Source organism: Prinia subflava, chromosome 8, assembly GCF_021018805.1.
Source record: "Prinia subflava isolate CZ2003 ecotype Zambia chromosome 8, Cam_Psub_1.2, whole genome shotgun sequence".
Taxonomy (NCBI): Eukaryota; Metazoa; Chordata; class Aves; order Passeriformes; family Cisticolidae; genus Prinia; species Prinia subflava.
The window spans coordinates 27,304,383-27,330,088 of record NC_086254.1 but is presented as its reverse complement, the minus strand read 5'-3'; the positions used below and the strand labels follow the sequence as shown (position 1 = coordinate 27,330,088).

The following is a 25,706-nucleotide window of genomic DNA, read 5'->3' as shown; positions in this document are numbered from 1 at the left end:
AATAGGAGCAGAGTTGCTCCATGAGCTCCTGATATTTCCCATATTCGAGCAAATGAGGTGCCAAACCTCAAGGCTGGGGAGTGGATGTGGTACCCCAGCAAGATGACCCCAGTGTGCCAGGAATGATCCTTTCACCAATGTATGCCCTCATTCCCCTTCTAAATCAAACTCCCAGTTTAAATGTGTATTAAACCCTGAATTATTACATCCTGTGTCTTTCTATTTTGTCTCATAATGGCTCTATTCTCTGCTTGTTTGAACTGCATGTCAGGGAAGAAGGGGAGAGGAAGGGGGAGTGGCAGAGGATGAGCCCTGGTTTGTTTTTCCTTCAGGAAGTCCTGCAGAGAGAAGCATCAATTCTGACTGACATCTTTTTCATTGCACAGGAGATTTAAACTGTGCCAGTCTCAATTCTCAGACTAAACTGGGTGTGGGAGCAATCCTGGGAGTTAAATTCTGTTAGATCACACCGGGTGTTTTATTTTGCCTTGAGTGTTTCCTGGGCTGAGGCTGGGAAGCTGCCCTGCTCCAGGACCACCTCTGGGTCAGCATGTGCACAGGGCAAGGCACCAGCAGTCAGGAGCCCCTGGTTTGGCTGGTTTGGCTGGTTTGGCTGAGCTCAGGGGTGATGCTCAGGAGGGTTTCAAGCCCCCAAACCTTCTTGGGGCCGTGTGAGGTTGGGAGTGACTCAGAGCCCCGGGACAGCCAGGGGTGAGGAGCTGCTGACTCACACAGGCACCCGGGGAGCTGCTGCAGCTCCAAGGGCTGGGCTGGTGTTCTCCTCCTCCCTTCATCTCCTCCAGCCCCTCTGGGAGTGCTGAGTCACAGCCCTGCTCCCGGGGTGGCCCTCGGCGAGGGTGTCCCTCTGTCCTGTCCTCCTTTCTCTCCAGGACAGGCAGAAAAGGGATGCTGCTCCTTCCTACAACCACCTCTGCTGCTGCTAAGCCTCCAGAGAGGCTCAGATCCATCATCCCTTGATAGCTTTGTCCAGACTATTTCAACCAATTTCTTTCTTTCTCTCTGCATTTGAAGGGGAGCTGAGCCACATACAGATGTGGAACAGCACGGTGGAATTTGTGAGCAAAGGCAGGAGCTGTTTGGGGAGGCACTGACCGCCCTGAACAACAGCTCTCAGCCTTTTCTGTGTTTCAGGCTCATCCCCAAGGCTGCCCAAGGGGTGCACACACTCCAGCTGGAGCTAATGAGGTGTTCTAAAGGTTATCAGACTTGTGGCAGGGTAATGATGATTTTTGGAGAAACAGTCCCTGTATATCCCAAGCTCCTGCAGTTTATACACATATTTAGTCGATGCCCTTACAGGAGAACCTCTCACAAAATGCTGTTTGATATGAGAGGTGGTGAAAGCTGGGCCAAGTGCAGGCACAGCTGGTGCTGCCTCGTTAAACCTGGAGGTGCTGTTTATATTAACACGATGTTCTACCTGACAGGCTCTTGGCAATGTTTATATCAGCAGGCCCCAAAGTAGGGATTGCAGGAGCTGCCAGGGTAGGCATGAGCCCAGTAAAATTAAAACTCCTTATGTTGGTATTTGGGTCATAAGGCTGTGGAATAAAGGATTTCCATAAAAGTCGATAACAATCAGCAGGGATTGAGGACCACCAGCGTGAACCAGGAGAGCAAAGAAATTGGGAATAACAATGAGCTTGGGAAGTCCTCAGCTCCTTTAGACACCAATGAAAACACACAGCATTTGCTGGATACAATCCCCTAATGCTCTTGAAAATATTATTGAAAAATCCTACCTTCTTCTTTATTAGTGCGAGACAGCACAGTGAATGGAAAAACCTTTTGGTATTCAAAATCAACATGTTTCACTCAGACTATATTCTCCAGTCCTGATTTTTAATGGCTTCAGATGACAGATTTGAAAATAGATGTGAATTTCTGCCCCAGCTCACGCCAGTGGTTAAATCATCCCCTGGCACCAGTTTCATCCATAAGGAGCAAGGCAGAAAATACAGATTAAAGCTGGCCCAAGTACAGACACTACCAAGCAGCACATGACTGCTGTCCCAGTGCAAACTGGGGTCTCTTCCCAAGTTTCCTTCTAAGGTAATTATTCTTTTGGAAATTAGAGAAGAGGTTGCTTGATTCCATTTAAACTTTATCCATGCCATTCCTCCTGGGGATGTCTGAATGTTTGGAGGAGAAGGAAGAAGAAAGGAAGAGAATTTCCCCTTTGAAAGGTAGAGAAGGGATCCCTCTTATCCTCACCAGGTTCAAGTCTCCTTCTATTTGGTGAGATCAGGTGTAACCTGAACTGGCTTCCTCTGCAGCCCTTTCTTCTTTCCCCTCCAGTTTTGAGTTTCACAGATCCTTTGTTCCTCCCAGAATGGTTTCTGCTCATCAAAGGGACCCTGGAGCTGTATTCACTGCATGCTTCTACAGTGACTAAAGCCCTGGCCAGACTTCATGTTTAAGATCACATCAGTTAACCTTTGAAACACTCACACTGGCACAGCTTAACACCTGGAAAATCTGCTTTCAGGGCATGGCAAATCCCGGAGTTTTCTGCAGAGATGCAGCCACAAGGACCTGCAATTCCTGCAGGAATGCTGTGCTAGGCTGAGCTGTGGTGCCAGCAAAGGGACACGTCTTGGGAGAGGGGAAAAAAGAGACTCCCTGCCCAAGAGGTGCAGCCACCCCTGGTTTTTGCTCCTTGGAGGGTGTTTATAGAGCCCTCTGATGCTGCTCGTTTTATCTCACTTGGCAGGCTGCAGAGTAAACCTACAACTGCAAACATCTCTGGGAAATATATACAACTGTTAAATAGGTAATTTATCCTCCCAAATTTCAGTGTGACACTTCAGCTGTTAAAATCAGCTTCCACTCAAGCTTAATGCCACAGGGGTTCTGCTGAACTCCACTTGGAGTTGCTCAGACTTTTTATTAGAGATACAAACTGCCATGCATTTTGTTCCTTTCTTGTAAAGAAATGATTCATGAACAAATAAATCTGCTTTCCTTAGAATATGGGAATTATGAAATACAACTGTTTAAGGAGTTTTAGACTGATGCTCTTCTGTGTATTGTGGTTGCAAAGTATGAGCTATTTACTCTTCCTGTCTGTAGGCTGGTTATACTAAATCTCATGGCAATATTCTCCTCCTGAAATGAATAACTCAGACTTGGAGCATTGATGAGGAGAAATGAATGGACTCCTCAAAGTGTTTGTTCAGAAGGGGACTTATTAATGCACAAATTAATGAAATACATGAATACATCATTAATTCTTGGCCTTTGTCTTGTATTACTTGACAAAATGCAGAGGCCCCAAAATGATAATTTAAGAATTCACAGACATTCAATAAAAAACACGGCTTGACTTCATCTGCTAAAAAGCATTTACTGAGGCACCACCCAGCCAGCTGTGGGAGACTGAAGGATATTCTTTTAATTGGTTAAACCTCTAAGTGCTTTATAATTGCTTTCACTAAGCAGCATCAGTAACAGAGCAAACGCTACCTGGAACTGATTACATTTTAATAGGCTTAGCCAACGTCCCCTTGCAAAGCCTCCCCTTGATGTCCATCAATTTGTCTCAATGTTGTTATCAGAGCTCAGCTGTGGCTCTCAGTAACTCCTGCCTTCCTCCCATCCACGTGGGAACTGATCTAACACTGATCTGGCAGCCAGGAGCTGCTGAGGGCTGCTCGGAGGGGCAGGGGCTGCAGGGAGGTGCATTGGTGGGGTGTCAGTCCATGCCACAAAACTGTTCCCTTTCCAGAAGATATTTTGGCTGAACAGAGCTTTCACCCTGAGCCAAGCTCAAATACACCTTGATTTTTTGAGCAGCAGAGAGCATTGTGTTTGTTCAGCCTGGAGAAGGCTCCAGGAAGGATTTGGTGCAGCCTTCCAGTGCCTAAAGGAGCTCCAAGAAGGCTGGAGAGGGACTTGGGACAAGGGCCTGGGGTTACAGGAAAAGGGGAATAGCTTTAAAGTGAAAGAAGGAAGGGTTAGACTGGATATTAAGAAAAAGTTCTTCCCTGTGATTGTGGTGAGGCCCTGGCAAAGGCTACTCAGAGAAGCTGTGGCTGCCCCATCCCTGGAAGTGTCCAAGGCCAGGTAGGACAGGGCTGGGAGCAACTTGGAAGGTGTCCCTGCCCATGTCAGGGGTGGAATGAGAAGAGTTTTAATGTCTCTTCCAACCCAAACCATTCCATGATTCCATGATTGTTCTGGGGTGTGTGTGCATGTCAGTATTTAAGGATTATTTAGAATTTTGTCAAGTGATTGGCCTATCAGGCTGTGCAATCAGAGAGTGTCCACACTTCTGTGAAGTATCACACAGCTTTGGGAGACTCAGCATTCCAGGGCTCCAACATAGCCAAGGAACAGCAACAGAAATTGGAGTCAGTGGAAGGAATGGGAAGGATGAAATGAAATCTCTCAGTGGAAGGTATTCTTAACAACAGAACTGGTTACCCTGTTATCCTCAGAAAAAAAAAAAGCTGGGAAGCTGCAAGTGCCTGGAGCCCTCTGAATTTGAATCCTCACACCTGGTGAACTCTGACAGCAGAGAGGGAATTACAATCAGGAATCTCATGCTTACTGACTTAATGAGGTGGCTCCCAGGCAACGGGCCTGACACATTCCTTGATTCTGATCACCCTCATTATTCTGTACATGACCAAAGTCAGACAGAGCCAAGAAAACACACAAATGCTACCGAAATGTTGTGGATGTTTGGAGTGAGGCTGTTAGCCTGGCCACTTTTAGCTCTCATTTCAATATAAACAAATACTTAATCTCAGTATATTTGGAGCAAGGAAGGTTTTTTTCTGCTCTGATCTTATCCAGCAGCTCTGCACACCACGAAGCACAAAATATTGTTTTCTAAGCACTACTTTTACGAGTGCTAAAAAATTTCACCCTCAAGCCCAAATCAGCCTCTGCTGTACTTCAGGCCAAAGTTCACTTTTGGAAATGGAAAATACTTTTACCTCCATGAAATCCTGATACTCTGCCAACAGTTTTATAAGGAGAGACAAGTGTCATTTTTCTTTTCCCACCCTCTTCCCAGGGTGAGCCCAGACCCTGTTCATGATTTTGGCTGTCATGGATGCCAGGATAAATCATGTGCATCCTTGTGTATTTTTTGCTGCTTTTCAGACAGCTCAGAGACCTGGGTTATTAAAATATAATTCATGGGGGGCCAGATGACAAATGTGAGCGTGAATCAAGCACCTCCAATAATCAAGTGCATCTGAAAAACTGAAATGCAGCAGGATTTCACTCCCATTTGCTAGATAAAGAGAGCATTTCTGCGTGGTGGATTGAATCCCTGAAAAAAGACAGGGAGGATTTTTTCATTTGCTGCATCTTCCTCAGCACAGAAATGCAATAAGCAGCTGCCCTCTCCTTGCCTTCCCAGCAGGGAGGGGAGCTCAGTCCTGCTGCAGGGGTGGCCCTGAGGAGATGCCTGGAATACCTGGGCATTGCTGCACCCCGTGGTGCCACATCTGACCCACTTCTGAACCATCTCAGGCTGCAGACTGAAACCCTCACTGCTGCCAAATATTCCCAGCTTTTGCAGTACACAGCAAACCCAAAAATTTGCCTGGAGAAGAAAAAGAGGAAGCAGAAGATGATGAAAAAGAAAATTATGCTTATTGTTCAGAAAGGGGAGGGTTGTTTTTCAGTGCCTCAGAGGAGATGTGGACCTGTGGGTGAGGGATGCACTTCCTCCAATGCTAGGGATGCCAGGTGTAGATTTAGGTTTCTCTGCTATTATTCATGAAGAGCTCTCTCTTCTTGATGATCAAAGAGGATGGCAATACTAAAAGGAGAGAGAGAGGTGTGAGGTGGTGCAGCACGAGTGAGAAAAGGCAGAGTCTCACTTCATGGCAGCAGGCAGAAGTGTTAAAAACAGAAAAGGATAGCAAGGAGCAGAGTCCTTGCAGGCTCTGTGGAGAAGCAAGGCTCCCTCCTCCCCCACCCCTGGATAACAGTTCACTGGGGTGCAGAGACAGTAAACAAACACAGTCCAATAAAATAATTGTGGGGAATTTAATGTTCTCTGGGCTTTTCTTTCCTTTTTCTCAGTAGGCGTTTCCCAGTTGGAAGCTGGGATGCATGCAGTGCCTCACCTATGGCATGGGCAAGGAGAGCTGCATGGGAAAAACAGCTGGAAAAATGTCCTGGAGGCTCCTGGTGCCTTCTCCAGGGACTTCTCTCATTGGAAATGTGGTCTGGGCCAAACTACTTCAAATACCAAGGAGCCTGGTCCCTGGAAGTGTCCAAGGCCAGGCTGGACAGGGCTTGGAGCAACCTGGCAGAGTGGAATTGTCCCTGACCATGGCAAGGGCTTGGGACTAGGTGAACTTTAAGGTCCCTGCCAACCCAAACTCTTCTAAAAACACCAGAACATCAGAAAGCTTTCTGCTAACAAATCCTCCCCATCTAATGTTTAAAGCCACTATGGGCACACTTGGTTAGATATTTTGGAGACTATTTTTGAACAGCTTTTGCTTTATCCTCTGTAAGGTTAATTTACCAGATCCTTTTGTCTTTTCCTCAGCTTATTTAACCAAGACATCCACTATTCTGCAGCACAGCTGAATTCCTGAGAGCAGGATCTTTTATTTAAGCTCTGACTGAACCGAAGCTCCGCAGAAAAAGGGAAGTAACGAAACAACACGAGCAAGGCTTAAATTGCTGTCGAGAAAACCATTAAAATTCTGGGCTGGTTTTGCTTTTCCAGAGTAAGCAGGTCTGCTCGTTAGCTTTGTAAACCAACAAGTAAAGATGAGAAGGAGAGGGTGTTTTGGGTGAAAGCGCTTTCCAGTTCCTGCCTGTTACCCTGTGTTGGGAAGGATGAAGAAGAGAGGCCTTGTAAATATGATGGTTTAGATTCTGGGAGTATGAGACCAACAAGTGAGACAGAAATGAAGGCAAGCTTTGAGATGTGAAATGCCAAGCCATCAGCTAGTGAACAGTAGTGTGCCTAGCTGGGGGCAATCTCCCTTGATTAAACAACACCCTCCTGCTTGCCCAAGGTGAAGTGACAGTTCTATTGGCTGTATATAAATGTGAGATTGGTATCTTGTATTAGATTGGTTGGTTCAATACAGACTATTCAACTCAGAAGGACACTTATTGTACAGTTACCAGAACCTTGCCCTCTCTTTTCCCCTCTCTTTTCCTCCTCTTTTCCTCCTCTTTTCCTGCTCTTTCCTGGCCTGCTTTAGCTGTGCTTACCAGCTACAAGCAAGGCCCCTGCACTCACAATAAACCACGTGTTCTCACAGCTGTTTTGCTTATAGAGATATTTTGTCACTGTCTGTCAGAGTCCAGGATACCCCTCTGGCCACCCTGGAGGGTTTGGGTACTGGACAGGGGGTCTGGGATCTGTACAAGGGGGTCAGCCAGCCTCACACAGAGCCCACGAGTTCACTGCTCTTGATTCTTGGCCATGGGAGTGAACACTCACATGCAGGAAGAATCACAGACTGAAAGAATTTAAAATAAGTAGTAGCTAGTTTATTATGAATTTATGAATTCATAGTATTAATATGAATTATTACATTATTAGAATGTAAATGTAGAATCTAGGATTTTTAGTATATGGGGTTGAAGAGACAAGATGGAGGAATTGGGGAGTGGTCCTGTCCTCCTTGTTCTTGCTCTCATTCCCCATCTTTTGCTGAGTTGGATTTTAAGTTTTAGAGTAGAAATGACATGTTAGCATAGGTAGTAGGTATTGGCAAAATTTTGTAAATAAAAAGTACATTTTGGATGGTGGTTGGGTCAAGGGTACCGTACTTAAGGTGCGGGGCTCTCTGATCCACCCAGTCCTGCCGCGTGTCCTGCTCTGCTGGGGACGCCTTGCAGAGCTGAGAAAGAACTGAGAGATAATTAAGAATAAACAACCTTGCAAACATGCACTGGCGGACTCAGCTTGTCTTCTCTGGCTCTGGCGTGGAACCTAGGCTAGAGAAACCCAGGCTTCTTTAACCTGAAAACCTTATTACCTCAGGGAACAGCAACCCCGAGGAGAATCTCAGGGAACAGCAACCCTGAGAACTGTCCCTACCATCACCAAGAAACTCCTACAACCCTCCAGGTTGTGTTTATCATCGAGGGAAGGATACTCACGCAGCACCCTGACGCCGTGCTTGAGGGCTTGCACCCTGCTGGGCTCCATGGACATGCTGAGCATGGTCTGCTGCCCACCAATGGTGCACACCTGGTTCTCCTGCGCCGCCTGCTTGAACATCACCAGCAGCTGGTTGGCGATGATGGTGTTGAGCACGGAGATGACCACCATGGGGAACACGAAGGAGATGAAGGTGTTGACCTGCAGGGGGAGATGGGGCACGGTCAGGGATAGGATCAGAGGGGGTTGAAATAAATCCTTTGAAATAAATCCTCCTTTAACCCCTCCAAGGTTCCAGTGCTAGCTCAGTCCTTAGAAGGCTTTGGAGGAATATTTCATGGATAGGATAAAGGACTCCAAAAGAGGCTCTGACCCCCCAGATGCAGTTCAAGACGTTTATTCCAGGTGGTGTCCGGAGGGAAAGAGGGCATCCACAGAGAAAGAGGGTCTTAGCTCCTGCCAGGGAGGGGCAGTTTGGGACACAGCCAAGAGGGTCAGAAAGGGAAGGAAGGGTTAAACTACATGGTTATAAGCTCTAGGGGTCCCTGAGGGGGGAGAAACCATTCCCATGGGAATGTAACAGGGAGTGTCGCTGTTTGCCATGCTGAAATGACTGCACGGACATTTGGAACTTTGGAGAAATCAGAGCAGGGCAGAAAAAGCCCGGATTTGTTTGTTTCATCTGTTATATACTTTTAGAAAGGTGACCGTGGATTGGAGGGCAGAATTCTCACCTCTCAGCCACATTGGTCAAACAGACTGTCAACCAATACTCTCCTCTCATCAAAAATAATGCAAAACCAATGACAATATTTACAAAAAACAATCTCTTGTTTATGTGAACACAGCATGAGAATTCTACTTTAATATGAATGCTCAGAAAACTAGGAAAACTCATGGTGACACAGGAGCAGGAGGTTGGGTTTTATTTCTCAAAGCCTGCAGTGGAAATCCTTCCCTCCTCTTAACTCAGCTGGTTTTGAAGGTTTATTGCACAGAGGGAGAACTCGAACGCTGCTGACGCAGGTTCATTCATGTCGGTCAACACCCAAAAGAGGCAAAATCATTCATGTCTAATTACATTCTTTTCCCCTTTTCAGTGCAGTTCATTGCCAGAAATGTCTCGACTGAAACATGCCATTGATCTTTTCTCACAACCAGCAGGATGCTGCTTAGCTTTCATCATGCAGAGCGTGACTTCTAAATAACAGTGTGTTATTGTCTTTTTCCTGCATTGTGCACACTCCTCGGGATCTTTTTAACTATCTTTTTTTTGTCTTGTGCCCTTTCCTCGTAGATTTAATGACAGCATTTTGTTACCTAATAACTAAGTTAAATAAACCTTGTGCCTTCAAGGATTAAAACTGATCACAATAAACAAGTGGAAATCGTAATTTTTTTAGTACAAATTATTTGATTACTACAGTTTTGATAAAATTAAATGGAGGATCAAATTAAGCAGTGATCAAATCAAGTAGAAGGCACAGTTCATGTCAAATGCAGGAAAGCTTTTGGGCTGTTTAGAAACCTCAGTGGAACTGAGCTTTGCAAAGGGCAGCCCAGGGAAACACAGGCACGTGTAGGGTTTGCCTGCACATCTGCAAGGCTGTGGGATGGGGAGCTGCTCTGCTAAGCCCAAGGGCTCATCCTCTCTGCTGGATGGCACAGGGGGAGATTCAGCATGTCACTCAGGTGAGTGTGGAACAAATCAAAAGCCCTTCAACTTTTTAGAATTTCAAAATATTGACAAGAATTAAACCATGCTGCAAATCGCTGCGAAGAAAATTGTATTAGAATTGATAAAATGACAAAAAGATGAAATTACAAAACTCAAGAGGGAATTTGCTCTGTGAGAGGGCTCCAAGGCAGGCTGACTTCTTCCCCAGACAATGATTTACCTTTCACCTCAGGGATGTACGACACAGAACAACCCTGCACTCCCAGCCAGTGCCAAGTCCCTCTGCAGACTGCCAGACCTCATCTAGAGACAGGTGGGATGGAGATGCCCCCTCTCCACCCACCCTGCCCTGCTGGACCATCACCACGGGGACAAGGCTCTCTGTACACCCTGTGTGGCACAGATTGGCGGGATCTGTGCTCTGGAGGGATTCAGAAATGCTGGGGGTGAATGGGAATCACCCAACCGCACCCCCAAGATGCTGCAGGATCCTAAAAGTCATGAGCAGCACATGGGAGCAGAGGCACATCAGAAGCACTTTCTTTGTCCGTAAATCTAAAGCAGAAAATCCCTTTTGGGTGAAGACAGGTGTTGTTGGTTTTGTCCAGGTTTATTTTTTTTGGATGGATCAAGCCTCCCTACAACTTTGTGCTCCGGAGCTCAAGGTGTTAAGCAAAAGCACCAGCTGGGTTTTGTCTCTCTCGCCCACATGGTGAGAACATCCTCTCCCGTTTATGCTGGCAATAATAACAGAGCTGCTCTGCGGGCTGAGTGAATTCCTAGATACACCCCACCACTACAAGCTGCTAATGGCCTCTTTTGTTGAGTATAAAGCAGTTTTCTATGCTTCTAAAAGATCTCACAGCCTCCTGTATGTAAAGAAGGGTTATCTTCTGGAGTTGCCTCCAGAGGCTGAGACAGATCATTAAGCAGTAAAAACCAACTCTTTAACCTTTGCAATGCAGCCGGGCTGAGCTGGGGCACGTAGGGGTGAAATTATTGCTCAGATTTACCAGGCCAGACTAAGAAATGAACCCTGTAGCTCCCCACTCCAATTTCTGTGGCTCTAGCTGCAGAATGCCCTTCTTCTTCCCCACTGCTGAACGATGTCTGCACATCAGCAAAACGCAGCACTTAACTCTGGAAATGTTTCACTCTGCCACCTGAGAATCGGGATTTATTGGTTTTCATTCTAAAATTTTGCCCTAGCTGGAAATTAGACTTGCTTGATGTAATTTTGCAGAGCTCTGAAAGTCTTTTCCAAGATTTCTTGAAAGCGTTGATTCATTCCATGATTCCACTGCGAAGTCTTTTAAAGAGTTTAAGAAATTGGCTAGAATAGCATTAACTTTCCCTTTTAGGAACTGTTATGGTAAAAGTGGGAATATTGCATACTTTCTATCAAAGGCTATATTTAAAGATTTTTTTTCCCCTGCCTTGATTTGTAGCAAAATTCTCATATAGTAAAAAAAAAAAAAAATCTAAACTTAAAAAAAAATTTAAAATCAATGTTTTCCCCAGTAGCATAATGTTTTAATTTGTTGAAAGAATTATGAATTATTTGCAAACACAAAGTCCCAAAGTATATAAGGGCTCGAAAAGCTGATTTTCCTGAGCAAACCCTTTATATTCCCTGTTTTTCTGTTGACCTGCTTGCTGGGAGTCCAGCACACTGTGCACATCACTGCAGCAACACTTCATTTTCAGGTGACTTTGCACGCTGCTGGAGCTGGTGCCTCCAGCAACTCTTCAAAGTCAGTGGAAAATTTCCCACTTGCTCAAAAGGAGCTGGTCTGGGATCCCAGGACTATGTACTCGAAAGCTGAGGAGCAGGAAGATTTGTGGAGGTGTTTAATGGGATTTTTTACAGTGTCTCCTAACATCAGTGGGTTAAAGTGGCTACAGCTGTCAGCCAACACCCACGGGAGCCTTTGGAGCTTTACAGATCTTTACAGACTGCTCTGGCCCCAGGAAGGAGGGTTTAGAGAGCGTGCAGGCTCATTTTTGACCTGAAGGTCTCAGATTTATGTTGGCTCACCATGGAAAGCACAGTCTGTGTAATGCTGGATTTACATTAATGCTGTATTCAGGGTTCTTTGGGTGCACAGGGGTCTAACCTCATCTCTGCTCTCCCCAAGCATGGTTCAGTCTGATTCTCCTCTCCTTCAAAACTGACGTGTTTGCACCAAAATAAACCCACCAGAACCCAGCACCACAATGGGCAGAAAGAGCTCAGTGCAGGAGCTGGGCATGGAAAGGCTCAGCCCTGGCTGCTCTGTGGGCTAAAAAATCCACACCAACACAACACCACCACAAACCCCATGACTGTGTGCTAAATCCTCATTAAAATAAAATAAAATAAAATAAAATAAAATAAAATAAAATAAAATAAAATAAAATAAAATAAAATAAAATAAAATAAAATAAAATAAAGAAATCCAATATTGCAGGGTTTGCCAGTGGCAGGACAGAATGAAACACTAACCCAGTTCCAAGCTGCTGTCCTAAATGCTGCTCCAGCACCAGGCTGGCAGCATCCGTGGGATGGGATTAATCCTCAGGACCAAATGGAGCTCTGTCTCTGATATAACATCAACCTTCCCTTGCAGCCCTGCCTGAGCAGTGACAGCCAGAGACCCAAATCAGCCCTCTCTGCCTGTGCTGAGCAGGACAATGACAATGCAGATGTCACCTGAGGTCAGCTCCCAGCAGAAACCTCTGCTGAGACCCTGAACCCCCACAGGCACATCTGAGTGTCTGATCACTCGATGGGTGCCAGGAGGTGGCAGAAACACCTCTGTGACCCACCCAGACCTCAGAGGTACAACACCTTGTTGTCCCCAGGGTGGTGACAATGACCTTCCCAGCCCCATCGAGGCCAGCAGGTCCTGCCCTGCCCCAGCACGGAGCCTTCCTGGCTCTCCAATGATAATGTTCATCCCACCTTTCTCTTGGCTATCTACTGCCAAAGGTGGATTTCATATGAAATAGGAATCATTACAATTGTGCAGGGTTTTGCAGGACACAGGAGACGGAGCAAAGCTGAGGGTGGGGCCTCGTAAGCTTATGAGAAGATAAATGGAAATTTGGGGGAAACAAACTTCCAGAAGGGAAATCAGCAGCTATCAGCCTCACAGTGAGCTCAACAAAAATCAGACTTTGTGTGAGACAGAGAATTCAGCCTTGTGAGTTTGCTTCTTCCTTCCAAGGAGTGTATGAGAGACACAGGGCAGCAAAACCAAGGGACAAAAAAGCAGAACCCAGTTCTCAGGTTTGTGACTCTTCCTAAATCTTTTGCATGGAAAACTGCTCCCCTGGCTCTGCTGAGCTTCCTGCTGGCGTGATTCACTTTTGCCAAGTCGTCCCTCAAATTATTTTCCTGCGTGGTTTCCCTGGGTTACCACTAAGAGCAGCCATCGTCTCCCTGGCAGCTGTGATGGAGCAGATGAGCACAGAGCTGCACACAGGAACCCCCAGAGGGCTTCCACAAAGTCCTCAAAATCAGAGGGCTTGCAAAGATTTATTCTTTTGTGCTCCGAGGCGACTGTTGGAGGAACACAGATTCAAAGGTCACTTTGGAAAAAGGTGGGGTTTGGATCTCTACTACAAGCCAAGACTTTTTTTTTAGATATGTCTGAAGGCAAGGAGGGTAAAATTTGTGAGTATTACACTTGTTTATGGGTCATCTTTGCTCCCAGCAAGACTCCATCACCTCAGCTACCTGCAGCTGAGTGTTCCCATGGCCCATCAGCACACGATTTTGGAGAGGCACAGAAAAATGAGTGAGGTCTTGGAGAACTTAAGTGGTTAAAAGTGAAAATGTTAGGCTAAAGGCTCTTCTGGAGATACACTGGTAAATTCAATACTGAAAGTATTTATGATAAAGACAGACAAGCACCAGAACTACTCAAAACATTTTAACTGAAAGAGTTTTGACGAGATAATAGAAAATGTTCCAATACTGAGGACATAAAAGATTTTTGAGCACGGGTCTTGTGTTTTCCCTTGTGCCTTTTTTCCAGATAAGTAAAAATGATCCCCCAAACCAACGGAGCAGGAAATGCTGGTCACAGTGAGGTGCAGCCCTTGGAGCAGCAGCTGGGATGCTCTGCCAGCAGGAGCAAAGCCCCTGGAGTGGACATGGGGGCCAGCTCAGATTAAGGGATAATTTTAACCTTGGGTTATGACAGGGATTTTGTGTCAGAGGTCAGAGATGTTCCCTTGTAGCCTGATAAATGAGGTGACAGCAGAGCCAGCCCCTGGTCTCTGTCAGCACAGCCTCTCCAGGGACACAGCCCCCTCCAGCAGGGAGCTGGGATGCCCAGAGCGATTTTTCTCCCTTTCTTTTCAGGGCTGTGGGAAGGACAATTAAAATGGAGAGAAGTGTGGATGATGACGAGCTGCTAAAACCTCATCTGTACTCACTACACTCCTGTCCTAGCTGGTTTCCCTGGCACACCTGGGGAATGCTGTGAGAAGGCTGCAGCCTTCCTGTTTTCTGCTGGGGAGGATTCTCAGTGCAGAGACTCCTGGGGACATCCTGGGGAAATGGGTGAGAAACCCCAAAGGAGCTGCAAACGGGCTCAGGAGGAGATGTGTCCTTGCTGGTTCCCTGGAAGTGATGAGGGAGAGGACTGAGGATACAGCACACGGTTTGATTTGTTGTTTTGAGCAAATCTATTAAACCACAGAGCTACATTTGAACAATATACCACATTCTGGTTCACCTCATTTCCAATGGAAATGGAAAGTAAATTATCCTCCCCCTGACTGTGGAGGCAGTATTGTTAGCATATGTCAATCAGGGAAGCACATTCTGCTACAACAACATTTGGCTGCCAAAAAATCTTATTTGACTAAATGTACTTCACAAAATTACTGGTTATCTCACTCAGTAGCCAGAATTAGCATTTTTTTAACCAGCCAGTAGATAATTTCAGCCGTTAATAAGCACACTACTGCATTCCAGGATACAGCAATCTGTGCAAGACAAAGCAGGCAAGGGGAAGGTACATCATGTTGGGGGTGCCAAAGGGAGCATTTGGCAATGGCACTCGTGTTTGATGCTCACAGGATGTGCCTGATGAAAAAAAATCCACAGGTTTTTTCCCCCCACAGTAAATAAATTTCCATCCAATTGACCCCACCTTTACACAGCTCTCCAGCTTTCCATGCCAAGTATTTCAGGATTATCAGGTAAATGCCATTCCTTAGCTACAACAGGGCAGGAGAGGTTAGTGCTTGTGAGTGACAGAAGACAATAACCCCTGCTTTTGGAGCCAGTAGCTGGCATGGTGAAAAATGTGGAAGCTGGACAACTACAGCCTAGTAAGGGAATTTATCTCTTCTGGAATTTTTTGAGGGGACCAGTACTGCAATGTATTGAGAGTGGTCCCTAACTTGGGTAAGGGAGCACAAATCCTGGATAAATCAGACTCCTTGGCCAAGTGCCAAAGCCTGTGTGTGTATCTGGAGCTCCACCAGTGCATTTGAGCAGGAGCTCGACCTTTACACGCTGCCAGTTTTAGCCTGGGCAGGTTTGCCTGTCAATCCTCATTTTGGGCAGCTGCTCTCCCCAGCAGCGTGGCAGGGGTGACACAGCTGTCACCTCGGACAGGGGCTGGCTGGTGACGTGGCTGGGTGGCACTCTGTGACACTTCTGGTGGCTGCACGAGGGTAGGGTGGGATCCTGCATCCCTGCAGGGTCCCCTCACAGCACCAGAGTGACACAGACCCCTCTGAGCTCAGCCGTGTGAAATAACCTTCCCCTTTCCTGCTAAAGAGAGACAGGATGCAAATATCTGTGTGGATCTAGGATCTAATAACTCATCATTAGCTTAATGAATAATCAAAGACAAGATAGCAAAACCCAGCTAGTATTTTTCTCTTTGAAACACCCCGAGAATTGGCCACAAAAGCCTCTGGTTGTTATCTCTGGGTATACCCTGCACCTCTTCTACCCAGCCAGAGGTGAGTACACATCTCACACACATTATCCAAGGTATCAGTGTGGCTGTGTGAATTTCTCTGATCCCAAAGAGCTCCCCTGTTCACCCCCAGGAGCTGCAGGAGCTCCGAGAGACTGAGGAGCACCTTCCCTCTGCCTCAGGGGAGACCTTTTCAAAAGCGCTGAGTATCAAGCCCAGGCATTTCAAAGAAAGGTTATGATGATGTAAAATGTTGCTCCCAGCCACAGGTATTGATGTCAAAATGTGTGATCAGCTCTGAGTTACAGAGGCAAAGCCTGGAGCCAGGCCACAGCTGCGTGGGGACATGGGCGTGGATGGGAGGCACAGGCAGCCAAACCTCAGGGGCTGGGGCAGTGGTGAGAGTGTGAGCCTGACCTAAACACAGACACGAGCAGGACACCCAGAGATTTTCATCCAGGGGGAAAAAATCCCAAAGAAAAGCCTGGAACACAGACTTGTCCTATCCATTCCGTTGCTGATTCAGTAACTCAGGAGGTTTTGTTGACCTCAGCTGGCATCAGCCACAGGAGCTGGAATTGGCCAAAACTCTTGGAATTGGCCAAAACTCTGTATTTCAGACCTCTGCAGGAGCCCCAGCTTTATCCCTGCTTTGGATGTGGTCTGGGAACAGGGGACTGCAGGTACTGTTGCCAAGGTGAAGAAAGAGAACAGGTAAGTCTGAAGATAAAGATCAGATGGAACTGATGGATGTTCTCGAGTACAGGACTGGTTCCTGTCCCCGTGCTGCTGCTGCCCTGCAGCCATCCCTGTCAGTGAGGCTGGAGCTCAATTAATTGCACAGCAAGGACATGTGAGCATCTGTTCCTGACACATCCACTTACTTGCTTTACTCATTGAGGGAAAACCCCTCCAAAGACAACTCAGAGGATAATGCAAAAGACTTGTTCTTGAGCTCTGGCTGCTCGGCGCTGTGGAGGAGTTTCAGGTTTTGTATTGGTAGATATTTATATCAGAAGAAAATCCGTGTTACTACAAGGGTTGTAGTGGGGTGGCAGCGTGCACTGACTGCAGTCTGTGCTGTACCTGGGGATCTACAAGGTGCCAGTACCTAAAACCTGGTGCACACCAGGAGGACGTGGCCATGCACAGGTCACTGGTCCTCTCCTCTCTCTGTGCTGGCTGGATGCCCCCAGAGCTGTCTCCAGCTGGATAACACCAGCCATGAACTCTTCTGAAGGGCTTAATTTAGCTCCAGCATTGAGATCAGAAAGAGGATCTGCTTAAACTCTGTTTTCATTAGCATTTTGTGTCTGCTCCACAGCAGTGATGTTTTCCTGGCTTCTCTCTGTGGATCTGTGGCCATCACAGAGAATAACCAGGCAATGTGGATTAAGGTTTCAGGAATAACCAATGTGTACCATTTTCAAGCCCGTGTGTGGTCCCACACTGATGAACTATAATGGGAATGCAGAGCAGCTAATGATGTTGAGAAGTTGAGTTAATCACACACTCTGCAGGAGTTAATCAGATACAGAACAGATGGAAATAAATTGCGCACTGACAAAAAGCATCCATCATATTTATGGCAAAAACATTCCCATTCATAAACTTCCCTCCTTGGAGAAAACATTTGTACATAAGAAATAACATCTGATGCAGAACAACTGAAATGGGTCTCTTGCTCATGATGGGTTGGGAAAGTTGTCAGAGCTGAGTGATGGTGGCATTCCTGAGCATGGCTGGATACCTGAAGGATCATTTAACCTCATTTCTATGCATGGTTACAATGCTGTGACCTGAACTATTTCCAGATTTATTTATTGTATGTAACAGCAAAAGGTTGTGATTCATCCATAAGTGTTTCATATAAATCTCATTATTCCTAATTGTACACAAGGGTAATACCTAAATATTGAACTCCCTGGGGACCTCAGAGCTTTTCATTACCTCCTTAAATGCCAGAGAACCTACTCCATCATAACTGTACTTAAGAGAAAAATTCCTCCTTTCCTGGTCTTTGCTCACCAAACTCAAGCTTGAATGGCTCTGGAATGCTGATTCCAAAGAGAAAGAACAACTGTGAAATTCAGGAAATCCTGGAAATAAGGTACTGGAGAATAGATAGATTGGAAGGTTCTAAGGTTTATCACTGTGCACTGGAAATGCCTTGTGTGTCATGGACACTCAGCTTCTTCTCTTAATAAAACTGAGGGGAAAATATTTATTTAGAAAAATGGAAGAGTACTCAAAAAAAGCCCAATTCCAAAGAAAAAAAATTGAAAACCAAATAACATAAGCTGTCTTTAGGACTGAGCTTGATGAAGATGATGAATTTTGGGCCTTATACATCTCACTTCAGTTAATTTGGGGCCTCCTACCACTGATTTAAGAGGGATATGTAGAATTTAAAAAGGAAGGGCTTTGGCATGGGACAGCTGCTGCCTTCCTGTACCTGGTAAGAGAGGACAGAAGAAGTGACAGAGCAGCAGTGATGATGCTCCATCACACCATCAGTAACCCAAAAGCTTCAAATCCTCCCCACTTCCTCCTTCAGGAAATCACAGAGTCACAGAATATTCTGAGCTGGAAAGGACCCACAAGGATCATCGAGTTCAGCTCCTTCCTTCTTCATTTCCTGTGACTGGTACAGTGAGCTACAAGGTAAATTAATTCAATTTACCCAATTTTGCTTGCAAACAAGAATAAAGCCAATTCATCTGCTGTCAGTTTGCTGGCCTCAGCTTTGCTTCTCAGATCCATTGCACTATTTAGGGCAATATTCTTGGTTGAACAGAAACTCAGTGAATAATGTTCATGCTTTTCCCTTTGAACACACAGGCCTTTGTTACTATTTCTCCCTCACCCTCCCCAGCAGCTATGTTCAACTGAAGGGGAAATAATACTTCATCTTGAAATGACAGATTGGAAATACGCTTTAAATAATTTACCAGTGCAGTTGGATTTCAGTTCCCACTATCTGCTGGTATTTTGGCTCCTGCTTGTTTTTGCCAAAGGGATATTGCCCATTGCCTTTCACAAGATATTTGGGGTTCTCCAGCTCTGCTGCTTGTCAGCCCTCTAAATAATTTAATAAATGTTCCTACGGTGCCTAATGCTCCTGACAGTTGAGTAATCCTAATCCAGATTTTGCACTTATTTTCTATCTATCCTCTTTGGGTTCTTCTTTCCTATTGGGTTGCACAAGTTGTGGGGGCTCACGTGATGGGTATTCATCCAAGGAAAGTGTCTGGAGCAGACTGGTGCTCTCTGTTGAGCGTGTCCTGATGATATCAGCCTCTCTCCTGTGTTCTTGGCCACAAGTGCTCAGCACATCTGACACTCCTGTGTGGTTTTTCCTGGGATACTGCAGGAGGGGCAGCCACCACAGCCTTAGGGCTGCACGTGTGTCTGAGGGCACTATCACCACGTAAATAACTCACAGCAGCTGATTTTGTGAGCCAGCATCCAGATCCTTGCTTCTCTAACCCGTGCCTGTAATTCCATTCTTTGGTTCATGCCTGGGGTGGATGTTGTCATGAATGAGACTGTTATGCTTGGATATTTACTCACAGACAACATCAAGAAACTTTATTCAAACCCTGGTGACAGTCAATTATCCCCCAACATTTCTTGTTCTGGCAGTACTGAGTCATTTCACCCCTCACAATCACAATGTATGCCTTTTGCCCACATGGGTATGAAGTCACTTGCAGTGGCTGTTTCAGGATTCTAACTGAACAGTCTGCTTTAGCAGGGAAACCAAGCCAAAGACACAAGCACAGGAGCATAACAAGCAAAGATTTCTGCCTTTGAAGAGCAGCAAACAGTTGAATCAAGTTCTTTGTTTCTTCCCACACTCTCTCGGTAGGTGGATCATGACAGAGACGAGTGTGGGTCTGTTTGGCTCACGTGGTGCCTGCCAGACTCCAGTTCCACACTGGGAATGTGTGTGAGTGTGGAGCAGGCAGGAGCTGGCTCCCCTCTGTCCCCCATGCCCAGCCAGGTCCCTCTTGGGGACAGGGCTGGGTGGGCAAAGCTGCAGTGGCCCCTCTGTCCTGCCCTTGGTGGGGAAAAAATGAGGATGCAACCAGCAGCTGGCTGACAGGAGAGCAGAAACTCATTAGAGCACAGGGTAATTAATAAATCAGCTCCATTCCCCAGGATGATGCTTAAGATTTAAGATAAAGACTTTGTTATAAACCAGCCAAGGACTACAGCCTTCAGCCTGATGCATGAGGCACACACTGCAGGAGGATACAAAGGAAAGTTAATCTAAACCAAAACCCAAAGAAATGGAAAGAACAAATCATTCTCTTAGTGAAAAACACATTAGACCCAATTCAGAACAATCCAAAGGAAAGTTAGGTTAAACAAAAACCCAAAGAAATGGACATAAAAAAATCATTCTCCTATTGAAAAATACATCAGACCCAATTCTGGTTTTGCATTTCTGCCAGGTGAAGCAGAAGTATACGAGGGTAAGAGATGCTATAGTGTCTGAGAGACAAGCAATGTCATGACAAAAAAAATTATCTGTTGTATTACATTTCAGGATCATTTTTTCTGAAGCTTTTTGTAATATTTCACATATGCTGAAAAGTCTCATTAATACAGCTGGTAAAATAACAGCTTGTCTGCTTAGAGTAATTAGTAGTTGACAATTGGGTTGAATTTTAAATCCATGAGGAGCTTTGGTTAGCACTAATAAATGTTGATTAAGGTAGCAATTAAAATCTAACAATCTCTCTGGGGGTCTGAACTTTAAAGCTGAAGTTTGGAACATACCTCAATTTACAGAGAAAATGCTACAGTTCCTCCCCAAGATGCTTTATTAAGCTGTGGCAATGTGGGCTTTGATTTCCTTTGGTTGTTTTTATTTCCTTTGGGGTTTGTTTTGTTTTACCCCCTTTTTTTTTATTATTATTTTTTGCCAGTTTACACAAATTAATTGCAGCCTAAAGTAATGCTCCACAGCTTGGGCAGCCACCACCAGCTTCTCTCGTGGTTGACATAAAGACTTTGGGACAGGGGTGCCATTTAGCAGAGTGAGGTTTGAGCTTTCAGGAAATGCTGTAGGGTTCTCCTGACGTCTCTATTTCCATGGCAGCCCTTCCCAGGAGGCAGCCCCTGTCTGCCCCTCACCTCATCAGGCTCTGAAGTGGCTGGAGAGATCTCCAGCTCTCCTTCTAGGAGCTCTGCCTGCCCAAGAGGAGAGGTCACCTCCCCTGATTCCCTCCCCTGCCTCTCCTCAGAGCATCCCATCATCAGCGTGATTGGATCAGCTGCCAAGGAAAAGTATTGACCAGGCTGTGTCTTGAGGAAGAGTGAAATTATCTCTCTTTGTTGAGCTTGAGCAGTGTGACTGAGGCAAATCACAAAGCACATTCTGCTTATAGACTTCTTTTACTGATTTATCATCAAGGCACTATTCATGGAGGTGTCAGGTTCTCTGTGATCTTACTTAACCTGATAAAATTTCAGTCACTCCGCTGCATTTTTTCAGTTTTGGAAGTCGGAAAGCACATTTGTATTTCATGGAGCACCCACCTCCTTTATAATGGCCAAATCCTTTTGGGTATTTTTTCACTCTTGCTGTGGGCAAGACATAAACTGAACACAAAAGCAGATTTGTCTTTATCACACATTAGCTCTGCGTCACCCATTAATTACATTGCATCCCCCAGTTTTTAAGATGAATGCCAGTGGGGAAAAAAATAGGAATACAATGTGAAATGGGAGTCTCTTGGTCCATTGGTGCTCCCAGGAATGTGCCACTCAAATCAACAGACTTGTCCTTACATTGTTTTCCAGGTCTGCTCCTGCTGACTTTGGGAGCTGCTGAAATGAGCTCCTTTTCCTGCAGGGTGCATGCCATGGCTGTTATGGAAAAAACAGACCAGCAGAAAATTTGTGCACATTGTGGTCAAATCCAGGGAGCACTCCTGGGGCAAGGCAGGGAGGTCAGAAGGAAAATGTGCCCCTTTGACTTCCCAGGGTCCCTGCTGGATTTGGTGGCTGCTGCCTGCTCCTGCTCCTGGCCCCAGCATCCTCAGGAGATGAAACAGCCCCCATCCTGAACAGCCTCTCATTCTGGGAAGGAGCTTTAATAATCAGCCTGATTTTTAGGTGCTTTCTCAGCCCAGGCTGTGTGATCTGAGTGTGGCTGTTGGTTTCTCCACAGAACTGTGTGTTCCTGAGCACATTTCCTGAGTCCAATCATTGTTAGGGATATTTACAGAAAAAGAGAGCTGGGAAACTGAAGATATGAAGAGCTGGAGGAGGAGAAGGAAAAAATCCAGAGGGTGAAAAAAAGCCCATTCACTATCAGTCAATGTGTCTATCACTTTTTTTTCCCCTTTTTTCTCCTCTCTGTTGTAAGGATGAAATACAAATGGCTCAGATAAATGTGGAAAGGAATGCAAATAAAAGCTTCATAGCCAGAGACATTCAGAGCTCTTTTTTTTTCAAAGGAGGCTTAAGAACTGGATGAAACTGTACATTTCCATTTGAGTGAGCCATTCCCATGCATGAAGCTTTGGGACAGGACATTCTCTCTGCAAGATGGACACAAGGGCTGAACCAGCTGGGAACTGGAGCCACAGGGGGGCACAAGGGTGGGCAGTGGTTTGGGTATCTTGGCACTGCAGATTTGGGGGTTTCAGGGAAAACAGCTGCTCTGAGAGGGTCCCCAGTGGACACAAGTCATCCTGGACATCACCCACAGCCAGTACCACCCTCCAGATGGATCCACCTGTGCTGCCATGGGCACTCAGGGGGCCTCACCTGGGGTCTGGAAACATTACTGCATGGAAAGCCCTGAGCTCCTGAGGAGAGACAGGGTGATTGTTCATGCACAGGCTCTCAGACTACTTGAATGGGCCTATTTAATATTTTTACAGTAATACTGTGCACTCTGCTGCTCTTACAGTAGAATTACAGGTGTCACCCTGAGGAGGTGTGTGTGGGGGTCAGGTTTTGGGAGAAAAGCCTTTTTGCCAGGGAGACGAGACAAACAAGGGGCTGCAGAGAGACCTGGCATCTCCAAGGAACTCAGAGGATCTGCTGGTTTCAGACTTGCTGCCTTTCCCCCTCTCAGAGCCATGAAGATAAATCAGCAGGGAAATACTCAATTAGTGAGGACAGTATGGAAGGACATGTTGGATCAAGTGACAGAGAGAGAAATCCTAAATCTAGCACAGGTGGGGAGGAAAGGGGACACGAGCCACCTGTCCCTGGTGACAATGTCTCTGTTGGCCAATTAAAAGCCACTGCACTGAACAGGTCAGGTCCTAATGAGCTGTGGGTCCAAAGCATGACTGGGCAGCTGGAAGGCCCCATAACCCCAAATCCACATGGTCTTTCAGAAAATGAACCCAAGGCAAAGCAGGTCGAGAAGGTCACGGCTCTCTCCTGCAAACCACAGCACAGGCGAGCCCTGAATGCTTTCCCATTTCTCAAAATTGATTTTCTTTTTTCCAAATTAAAGTACAAAATGAACATGTGAGACCAAATGCTATCGGACCAGACTGCAAATGAGGCTAATAGGCCAAATGTCAGATTTGCTTCTGCTGAGGAGTCATTACTGAGTACAGACTTTATGTAACCTGCTTTCCTCTAAAGCATAATCCAGCCAGCTAATGACTGGCCTGAGAAGGAGGTTTTGCCTGTGGAATGGCTTCTTTGTTGTTATAAATTTCTCTGGACCTTACTCCAAAAGGTAGGGGTACCCTCCTGGCTGTAGCCAGCATTTGAGGTTGGCTAAAAATCTGATGGATAAGGGAAGCCTGAGGCGCGGGGTTTAATATTTCCTTGTATTCTGTATGGAGCAAAGGCATAAATCTCTGTTCCTCAAATCAAGACTCTGATTGCAGGTTTAGAAGAATTTCTGACCATTTCCCCATGGCAGCTCAAACTCCTGCAGCACAGTTCACAGGCTCTTAGCAGGAGGGTTGTTTTTCAGGTTTACCTTTCCCAAAACCGCAGAGCCCTGTGGGGGAATGGCTGGGAATGCTGACCTGGAGCAGGTATCAGCTCCCAATGTCCTGGTTTGTGAATCAGGAGCTGAGTCTCTGCAGGCACCCAGAAACTCATGGTGCTGTCCAAGGCTCTGAGTGTGGCTGTGGCCTCATCCCCCTCTGCTCACAGAGTCCTTGCAGCTGCTGTTGCTGGCACTTGCTTACACTTTTCTCTGCGTTAACCAAAATAATTTCCTTTTGGAAGCACAAAAATTTCAGTGCAGAAATTGCTGCTTTTATCCCTCAGGCAGGCTGCCCAGACACAAGGTTGTCTCAGGTAGGAACCATCCCTGTCCAAACAGTTGTGGAGGCAGATTCCTTGCAAAAGAGGAAGTGATTTAGCAAGATGAAGTAATCACAGTGTCGTGAATGCAACCAGGATTTCCCTGTTAATTACCTCACTGTTAATTACAGGACCATTTTTTTATTAAAATTAATTCTCATCTTTTAAAAATATATTACTTAAAAAGGGGATGTACAGAAGTGTTTATCACAGATACCCTAAGATGCTAATTTCCAAATGTTATGGCTTGTAATCAAGTTTAATTTTCTGACTTATCCTCCAAAGGAGAGACTTTACACCAGTTTTGACATTTAAATTACCTTTGATTTGCAAGTCCAATGCTCCCATAAATATTCATAGCCAAGAATCGAGTATGTAGTCTTTAATTTTTTTGTATTTTTAATTCACTACTAAAAACCAGCTCCAGAGCAGAGCTGGAGGAATGAAATGAAGCCCATTTCATCTGAAGCACTGGGAGCATCTGGCTCTGCTGCCTAACAGTGAACCAACACATCCCCAGCTCCTGTTTGATGCCGCCGAGCAAAATTCGACAGCGAAATCATCCTTTGATCCTTTTCCTCCCATCTCCTGGCAAAAAGCTGCTGCCAGGCTGGGGCTGCTGGCCAGCACTGCCCTTGTTTTGGCATGTGCCACGTCCAGCCCTGCCAGGGGACAAAGCAAGGGCAGCCCAAGGCAGGGCAGCTGCTGGCACGGTTGGTGCCACGTGCGGGGCTGGCACGGCCTCTGCTCTGGGGCAGGCAGAGCATTTTGGCTCCCACAGCCACACAAACACAGCAGCTCCCCTCGCCCTGAGCGTGGCCAGGGCGAGGACAAAGCCCAGCTTGGCACGGGGGAGATGCCTGCTCAAAGGATGCCCGGGGCTGGGGGAAGGAGCCTTTTCGGTGCTGACCCTGGGAGCTCCCCTGCCCTGCCCAGGGTGACAGCGTGCCAGCCCCCAGCACGCTGGCCACAGCTGGCCCAGGGACAGGCAGCAGGCTCCAGGCCATGGCAGGATCCCTGTCCCCTCTGGCAGTGACAGCCAGGTGTCTCTTTGCTGCTCCTCTGCAGCCCCCAGTCCCATCCAGGCTTTGGCACACTTCAGTGAGCAAGGACAAGCCGTGCCTGGGACTGGCAGCTCTCAGGGGTGACGGGCCACACTCCCTCCCCTGCCCTGAGCAGAAACCTCGGTGAGAACAGAAAGGCTGAGATGCTCCAGCTCCTGCCCTTGTTGGTGTGGGTCTCTCTGGTGACCGATTTCTGTCTCAAAATGGTCTCAAGATGCTCCATTATTTTCTCCAGGATACTGTGGGTCAGTGTGGGATGGGAAGAGGGACAGGATCAGCTCTTACATTGAGCAGAGGGCTCAGAGCCCAACTCTGAGGCACAGAGCAGGCAAACACCTGCACACATCAGTCACAATAAAGGGCAAATTGGCTTCATAATGAAACATTCTCCTCTTTTCAGTGACTGATGACTTCTTCTGTTTTTTTTTTATATCAGGTACACTTCAAATGTAATTAGTTTCTCGAGTCTTTTTTCTTCTTTCAACAATAAGTCAGGGACAGAGAAGCAGCACTATCACTACTCATTTCTTAAAATAATTTCTATTTGCAAAAGGCTGATAAAAAATCAAAAAACACGGTGACCCTTTCTACCTTTAAACCAAGGAATTTATTTTAAG

At 46.2% G+C, this 25,706-nt stretch overlaps 1 protein-coding gene across 1 annotated transcript in view; it reads right to left on the bottom strand.

The window, feature by feature from the left end:
• Positions 1 to 25,706, bottom strand: part of NTSR1 (neurotensin receptor 1) — a 55,890-nt gene that overhangs the window by 10,123 nt on the left and 20,061 nt on the right. The window contains exon 2 of the mRNA XM_063404304.1: positions 8,119 to 8,320. Within this exon, the coding sequence (XP_063260374.1) occupies positions 8,119 to 8,320 (202 nt within the window). The remainder of the gene's footprint in view (positions 1 to 8,118; positions 8,321 to 25,706) is intronic.